The 8,999-nt window shown below is 42.6% G+C and overlaps 1 protein-coding gene across 1 annotated transcript; it reads right to left on the reverse strand.

Moving 5' to 3' along the window:
* Positions 1-876: 876 nt before the first annotated feature.
* Positions 877-8,694, reverse strand: LOC135239103 (guanine nucleotide-binding protein subunit alpha-14-like). Its single transcript, XM_064307539.1, has 7 exons — positions 7,919-8,694; positions 6,056-6,237; positions 4,893-5,047; positions 4,423-4,551; positions 3,559-3,688; positions 2,795-2,948; positions 877-1,818 (listed from the first exon to the last, which is right to left on the reverse strand). Exons 1-7 carry the CDS (start codon positions 8,037-8,039, stop codon positions 1,628-1,630), a joined length of 1,062 nt encoding a protein of 353 aa, XP_064163609.1. The 5' UTR covers positions 8,040-8,694; the 3' UTR covers positions 877-1,627.
* Between the last annotated feature and the right edge of the window lie 305 nt (positions 8,695-8,999).

Genomic DNA, 8,999 nt, shown 5'->3' on the forward strand with positions numbered 1-8,999 from the left:
AGCTGAGGGGATATCTGTGCAGCTGAGAGGATATCTGTGCAGCTGAGGGGATATCTGTGCAGCTGAGAGGATATCTGTGCAGCTGAGGGGATATCTGTGCAGCTGAGAGGATATCTGTGCAGCTGAGAGGATATCTGTGCAGCTGAGGGGATATCTGTGCAGCTGAGGGGATAGCTGTGCAGCTGAGGGTAAATCTGTGCAGCTGAGGGGATAGTTGTGCAGCTGAAGGTATATATGCGCAGCTGAGGGGATATCTGTGCAGCTGAGGGTAAATCTGCGCAGAATGAGGGTATATCTGTGCAGCTGAGAAGATAGTTGTGCAGCTGAGGGTATATATGCGCAGCTGAGAGGATATCTGTGCAGCTGAGGGTATATCTGTGCAGCTGAGGGGATAGCTGTGCAGCTGAGGGTATATCTGTGCAGCTGAGGGTATATCTGTGCAGCTGAGGGGATAGCTGTGCAGCTGAGAGGATATCTGTGCAGCTGAGGGTAAATCTGTGCAGCTGAGGGGATATCTGCGCAGCTGAGGGGATATCTGTGCAGCAACATACACACCTAGAATCAACCCTTGATCTTTTGCTAGAGTTTTGTGCTTCAACTAATGCTGCAAAGACACACAGCTGGCCAAGAAACAGTTGAGCCAATTTTCCCATTAATTTTCCTCCCCTATAACGGGGTCAATATGTATAAAAATGGCTTTAATTACTATAAAGTTCACTGGATATTGATGTAAATACCTTCAAATTAAAGGTGTCACTTTAACTGCACTTTAACCTCATATTTACTGTTTCATTTCCAATCCAATATATATAATTGCTTTACAATGTAGGTACAAGACAAAAGATTATTGTGGACTGAAATAGTCAGTGTGTAAAAATATCATTTATTACATGCAAGATTAATGGGCAGATGACTGTACACAAATTGTGTTAATATGTAGCCCTTGAATCTATAACATATATATAACATATATGCTTATCAAAATGAGCCCTAAAACTGAGCTCTGAGGGACACCAAGAGAGAGATCATGTGACATATCAGCTTTTTACTGGGGGGCATTATATTTGGCTGAAAATTTTGTGAATTTTTAGAAATCACCCTGGGATATCGTGAATAAAACTGTCTTTCCTCACAGTCTATACTAGACATCGACACTTACAAGCATCTACAGTCCTGATCAGTGTAAAATGAATGGTGGTACAAATTACCCAGCTTATAGCAAGTAGAAAAGAGCTAGCAATCTAGCCAGGAACAATTCACAAATATAACTAGTTGGAGTAGCAAAGTTCAGTTACAAAAATTGATTCAGAAAAATATCTCAGTAATATTATAATAGTAAAAAACCTTACTAGTTAGACACTCAATAACTTTCAACTTACATATCAAATAAATATGCGAAAAATATATTTGGAGTAACTAGTGAAGACAACATGGAAGTAGACCGCCAGTGCAGTAGGTAATGGCCTGGCACAGCACTAGTTGTATTCTAGATATTTAATATATTGATCAGGGAGAGAATCTTCCACTTGTTTATTTGGTTGGTCACATCGAGATGGTTGCTTTGGAACAAGAAGAGCATCTTATATTGGAAGAGAGAATGAACGAACTAATAAATAGTCACGGTCCTCTATGCCAGGTTGAACTCTTTGAGGTTCTGCTTGAGTAGAGTATCTTTCACTGCAGCGAAAACGAAGCGGATGTTCTCCGTGTCAGTGGCGCAAGTGAAATGGGAGTAGAGCCGCTTCTCCTTGTTCACATTCTGTTCCAGGAACATCTTCAGGATGAAATATTTTGCAGATTCTGCATCCTTTTTGGGCCCTACAGATAAATTGTTATGACATCATCAAAAACACATATTATTTTAAAGATTTGTTATGCAACGGTAATAGATTTCTGTAAATGGAAAATCGTTGCCTTTTATTTAGACTTATGATCTTGCCATTCTTGTCATGCAGCAACGGTAGTGACTATTACTGGGTGTGGTTCAATCTCATGCTGTCCTCTCCACATTAGTTTCACAGCCAATGATGACCACAGAAACCTTGCTTTTTTATTTTAGCCCTATTTTCTCCCAATTTGCATGCCAATTTTGGAGTGTATGTTAGTGCTCATTCATAGTGCTCACGACCACGGAAACCTTGCTTTTTTTTCTTTTAACCCTATTTTCTCCCAGTTTGGAGCGCCAAATTAGTGTGTTAGCGCTCATTACTGAAACCTTTCCTGTCAGTGAAGGAGAGTTCAGACATGCACGCACTCTCCAAACAGAACAGGTGGTGTCATTCCACTGTCTCTTTCCCTCAGCTGCCCTCCCATTAAGCTGAGTCAGTGGAGAACGCTTCACGTGTAGCCTGTGCAAGCAGACTGCGGCACCCCATTGAACAGTAGGGGATCGCTAGTGCACTATGAAACATGTACTCCCAGCAAACTGAGGTCCCTCCCTGCAGAGGCCATCCTTAGGCCAATTATGAAAAAACTGAAATACACACCCACTTTATGTGTACATGGAAGTATGCATGTGCAGGTGTGCTTCCTTGGACGAACAAGCATACACATGGAAACGTGCATACGCGCACTCACAAATAACACACACTTACTTGCGCACACACACAATCATTCAAGTACACATGAACACACACACACAAACATTCAAATACACACAAACACACACACCCAAATCCACATATGCACACACACACACACACACACACACACACATAAACATTCAAATACATTGGTGGTCCTGCACACACACACACACACACACACACACTTATGGGCATACAAAATGAGTCACCTGTGTAGTCTGGAAAATAGTCAGCGAGATGCGAATACGCAATCTTCTCCGCCAGCAGGTCGGTTTTATTGAGGAAGAGGATGACGGAGGACTCCTGGAACCAGGAGGAGGTGAGGATGGTTCGAAAGAGCGCCTTGCTCTCTTGCATCCGATTCTAAAGGCGAGACACACATCTGCCAAGTCATACACCTGCAGAACCACACTGTGCCTTCATACCATTTACACACACTTCAAAATGTCTACTTCAAACTGGGGGGTCTATGTATAAAAAAGGACTATAGTTCCTCATGAGGTCGCCCAGTATGGACGTTTATTCCCTCACATTAAAGCTGACAGTACTTTTACCTCATATTCATTGACTTATTTTTACTCCAATGTGCTGGAGTGGAGGGCCAAAACAACAAAAAATGTGTCCCTCACCCAATATGTCTGCTGTATGGAAACAGTAGAGAGAAATCTGGTGTTTTTGCTGGGTACTTAATACATTTGAGATCAAAAGATGAATACGAGACAAAAGTACAATCAGCTTATATTTCATGTTATTTTCGTGTGTATATGGTTTACAGAAACAGCTGTTTTTTGATGAAGTCCCCACTTGTGTATGGAGTCCCACATTTTTGGCAAACACTGTAGCTGTTCTTGAGAACAGGGAGCAAGCGAGCCATAGGACCAACATGCCTGGCCATATTCACTGATTTTACACTCCGAGCAGACGTGGTCATATTCACTGATCTATCAGTCCTGGTTGTATCAAATGGCCTCACCTCAGTGTGACTCTCCACTAAGACTTGGTCATATTCGCTGAGTGCCACAAGGAAGATTACGGAGGTGACCTTCTCAAAACAGTGAATCCACTTCCTTCTCTCTGACCTTTGACCTCCCACATCCACCATCCTGCAAACATACCAAAACAGCCAAATTCTCATCTTTCCAGTGACTACATTATACCCTTTTAACGCAAATGAAATTATTTCACCTGTCCCCACCATTCATGTTATTCAAAATATTCCTGTGACAATATTCCACACTGCTGTAGAACATCATGGAACATCTGTATATGTAATATCCGTAACAGTGATCTTATTCTCATCATGGAACATCTCTTATCTGTTACAAAACAGTAACATAATTGATCCCGCTTGCACTACCTGTAAGCCTATCACACCCACTTAACCTTTGTGGCTGAGTCACCAACTTGCTCCCCATGACATCAGCTTTCCAACAACACCAAACATGATTACACTGTATTATGGAGAACCTACGTTTTACATAATGCTGATCCAGTAGGATGTTGTACAACTGAGCGCTGTCTCTTTATCACACCCTTCGGACTCCCTGTCAGCACAGTAAACAGTCTGTTTTCCTTTGGGGGGGGTCTGATAAGAGGCACACTTCTGTAAACCGCCCTACACTGTCACCGTGATTTCACTCCCCAAACCACTGTCATTTAATTCAAGGCTGTTATTCTGTCATTCCCCACACTCCTGTGAGTCTGTTATTCGTTCACACGACTGCCGCTCCGATGTTACTCACAGCTATTACAGTTATTGCTTCCTTCTCTCCCGTTCCTAACTCCTTACTCCATCTGTCTCTATCTGACAGTGAAGACGTGAGTGTGAGGGGCGTACCTAAAGATGATGTTGTCCAGATCAAAGGGGTACTCGATGATCCCGGTGGTGGGAACCCTGACCCGTAGGATGTCCTGCTGCGTGGGTATGTAAGAGGGGCTCCCGATCCGATCCAGAGAGCTCAGGTAACTGCGATATACAGTCGCATTGTTGGTCACCAAATTGTGTCCAGAATGTGAAATAAGGAAGGTTACGTTAGGTCACGTCAAGCTTTAAAGTTCTGTTTTCATTGTTTATGCTTTATAATTCCAAGTAGGCTTTTCAGAACGTTAAAAAAATATTTTACTTTAATTAAGTGATGCATTTGATATTTCAAATAGCTTTGGCTGTGCTTACTGTAACTGTATGTGTATCACTGCATCCTGTTTTCTAGATGTTTCCTCATGTCAGATATGACCCTCAGGTGCCAATAGGGTTTGATATGCGGGACTGTGCTGTAGGTGTGTTTTCATTTGAGGAATAGTACTGACTATTTGGTGGAATCAGACAGGTGGTATTCCCTCCTGCGCTCATAGCACTGCCGAATGCCCTGGTCCTTCCACAGGTGTCTGATGGCATCCAGGTGCTTGGGCTGCAACGCGCTCACCTTACCCACGTCCAGCTCGTTCAACATTTCCGCATAAAACTGAAAAAAAAGGAACAGAGGGAGTGCCCCGCGGAGCACCAACCTTCGACATCAAGCACAAACATTCCGCCATCTTGGATAAATCAACAACCCCACCGAGTCGTGATTTTCAGACAAAAACCAAAGAACCGGCAGAAGTCAGAGAAATCTAGCGCAGAGAGGACTCAAACATGCATACTGACATACAGGTATCACTCTTATTCCTAAAATTGTCATGGAAACTTTGGGCCACAGTCACAAAACATGGGTATGATCAGATTTGATTGTTACCTGTGCCTATGATCACCTTCAAGAACATTTTCACATTCATCATTTTTTTCTGAATTTATTCTTTGGTACATACGATTTGTTTTCATTTTTTTAAAACTAGTTTTTATTTTTCTTTCAGCTTATGATGTTTTTTCACACATAGTTTTCATCTTAGTTTTAGTTGATTACAACCTTGTTGGAACAAATGTAATTAATTTCTATTATTGATAAAAGCAATTGATGGTGCTTATTGATAATACCCACAAGCATGCAGCCAAACCCAACACCTTTGCTGATTTTTGGAGTACTTAGCAACCCAACCCTTGCCTGGGCAGAGAGAGCTTCTTGGGGCCACGCAGATGCGTTTGCAGCGAGCGATGCATGGCTGACCTTTGCACACAACTCTGAAGTCGGCATGCCGTTTATGGGATTGCGTGAGTGTTTCCTCATGCAAATCTACATAAACAGGCATGCACTTCCTGTTTATGAACAGCAGGCATTCATCACCTCCTGATATGCATCACCAGGATATGCAAAAAAAAAAAAAGGTGTGCACATGTTTCATGAACCCCACTTTGGTCTTTCATAGGAACTTTTCTTAAGAACGAAAGTAAGAATTCTTTAAGAGAAATCTTGTGAATGAGGCCCATTATTCATATTATATCATTGCTTGGTGGGATAGTATTAAGACTTTGGAGGTAGGACTTTATTGCTTCATGAGTACTGTCCTGGACGCCGGGAGAAAGGGGAGACTCTTACAATGTTCTGGCTCTCAAGGGGGATGCTGAAGGTGTTTAAGGCCCGGATCATTGCCTGCATTGAAATGATGATGTTCTGGTAAACCAGCTTGGTGAAACCCCGCCTGTCCTCCAGTGTGTACCCCGAGCCGTGGATGATCCTCATCTGTTTGATGAAGGTGCTCTTGCCGCTCTCCCCGGTACCTGAAAACGCAGAACACACTCTCATGGCGCAGATCTTCCGCCTACTGCGTACCCTGCCGTGGTGACCCCGGCCCAGTAAATGCGCACTGGATTAAAATCCATAATGAGGGGCACTGTCAGGGATTTTGGCCACGGTGAAAACATCTCACGTTGGGCCCCACCACCACGGGCCACACCATCCCCACACAGAACTCAAAAACACAATTTAACAGAATGTACCCACATTGAATTTATTTTGTGTTAAGTCCTATTAATCAATAAATTGTGTGCCTTCTAATTAACTGTATTATATAGGCCTACACAACCGTGCCACATATAGGCCTATTTTATTAAAATGCTGCGCAAAGAATAGCATTTTATCTTTTCAACAGTTATCTTTTCAGATGCATGACTGACTTAAGGATTAACCATGAACAAAAACAGTTCTGAGATGAAGATATATTAGAGAGACCGGACTGACAGTTTGTTTAAACCTTACATTGCATACACTGTTATTCCTTAATATTCTTCTCTATCTTCCATCCATCCATTCTCTATACCCGCTCTCTATACATCCTGGGCAGGGTCTCGGGGGGTGCTGGAGCCCAACCCAGCGTACCAAAGCATGCACTGCATCAATCTATTGCAGGTCACGCACACCATTCACTCACAATTCAATTACAAACTCATACCTTCGGGCAATTTATTGTCCCCAGTTAGTCTACCTGACGATTCAAACCTGGGAGCTTCTTGCTGTGGGGCGACAGTGCTACCCACTGCACCACCTTAATGAACAAAGGTTTGTCTCAACCTCAGCCTCCACAGGTTTTGCATGTAGCCTACAGTATTTCCATAATGAGAAAGAATATAGCCTAGTCATAGAATATGGTCAAACCATAATCCCTTTAGGGGACCAAGTTTAAATTAACCAAGCCGCACAAGGTAGGCAAGTCAAGCGCCTCAGTATGTCAATCCGTAAGCGCGCGTACATGCTAATATGCGTATGATAAAATATTTTGACATCATTTTACCAATGGCGCTAATTCCGTGTGTCACATGGATCGGTGACGCCGATAACTACAAAGCCCTCCTAGAGCTGCATGTACTAGTATATCAATTCACACAAACCACTGAAACCATCCCAGGCGGCGATTAAATTCGTACCTCGCCGCGTTCGTGAGCTAGCGGTGATAGGGTTCGTGATCCAGAAAATTGGCAGTAAATTCAAGTTTCATTTCCTTTTAACATAAACAAAAATATGTGCAAAATCTCCAACATAGCATGGAACAATTCGGCTTTAAGTGGCAATAATGTGGCTTTCAGTAATGATACTAAATTTATTGGGGATTTTTTGCCATTCAATATTACAGGAATAAAGCCCATAGTCCATTTGAAAACAATTTGAAGTGCTTTGAAAATAACAAAAGAATTTCTTTGGTCAACATTACCTTTCGCTGGATTAAATTATATTTTCACAAATCAGGGAAGAGTAGCGAAGTTTTCCCAAAACTAAGCTTTTCCTTGCGATATATCTCCCGTTACTTAGGCTTCTTTCCAAGTGGTGGTTAAGCTGCATGTTAACATAATTTATCAAAACTTGTATTTACAATTATCCGTTTACAATGATTACGTGTGTTGACGGATTTATCTATTGCAGATTGTTCTATTCATTTTTAACGTTATCGGTAGGAACTGGACTCACCCAATAAAAGCAACTTCAGTTCTCTTCGTGAATCCAGTTTGTCGCGTCTTAACTGCTTTTCGATTTCTTTACTTATTCGCTGACATTCTCTTGCATCCGATGACATGCAGCAATCATCCATTTTTTTAGGCTGAAAATGTAAACCTCACAAAACTCAGTTTACGGTCAGATCAAAACGCGTGTGATAAATCTAGGCTAAACCATCAATCCGATTTTTATTGGGTCGCTTCTCAGGTGAACACAATGGAGCGTATTTTTGGAGCTCGTGCGCCACAGAGAAGCCGCGTACGCTTCACAGGTTACCTGCTTTGCGCTCCGGACGCGCCCTTCCTGGTAGGTCGCAGGCGCGTGGGGAAAATTCAGCACAAGCATCCTGTGAACCATTTAAACGAAGTGCAGCAGGAGAGATGCAAAGTACAGATAGCAAGAGTGCGGACAGATGACAGTTTCACGTTATGAGCGGTATCGTACCTCGTTTCTTGATGCATCACATAAATAACGTTACACTGAAACGCAATATTTTGAATTACATATTTTAAAAGTTTTCAAAAGTTTGGCGCGTGTGAAAACCCGTTATCTTCACACAATGCTTCATGGGCAAGCACATGAGATCAGATTACGCGTGTGTTCCAAATGGATGGCTAATACTGTAAACCTGTAAACCTGCGCTTGGGTTCTTCTCCAGACAAACATACATCTCTGGTTTACAGACTTGCGTCCATATGATGAGCTGTTCGCCTGGTCTATATCGGTCACATTCCCTTCACTGCTTACCACATACCATTACATTACATTACATTACAGGCATTTAGCAGACGCTCTTATCCAGAGCGACTTACACAACTTTTTACATAGCACTTTACATTGTATCCATTTAACAGCTGATTATCGAAGCAATGCAGGTTAAGTACCTTGCTCAAGGGTACAACGGCAGTGTCCTTACCCGGGAATCGAACCTGCGACCTTTCGGTTACAAGCGCAGTTCCTTACCCACTGTGCCACACTCCGCCCGTATACCAGTTTACCTACCTATTATGGAAACTATCGAGCACCAATGGCGGTGCCTTGAGGAGAGGATCGG

Source organism: Anguilla rostrata, chromosome 14 (genome assembly GCF_018555375.3).
Source record: "Anguilla rostrata isolate EN2019 chromosome 14, ASM1855537v3, whole genome shotgun sequence".
Lineage (NCBI taxonomy): Eukaryota > Metazoa > Chordata > Actinopteri > Anguilliformes > Anguillidae > Anguilla > Anguilla rostrata.

Coding starts and splice junctions, on each gene's coding strand:
- LOC135239103 (XM_064307539.1), bottom strand. CDS start 8,039: ATGGATGATTGCTGCATGTCATCGGATGCAAGAGAATGTCAGCGAATA. Junction 4,552..4,892: donor CTGTCTGATTCCACCAAATA/GTCAGTACTATT, acceptor TGTATATCGCAG/TTACCTGAGCTCTCTGGATC. Junction 1,819..2,794: donor CTATTTTCCAGACTACACAG/GTGACTCATTTT, acceptor ATTTATCTGTAG/GGCCCAAAAAGGATGCAGAA.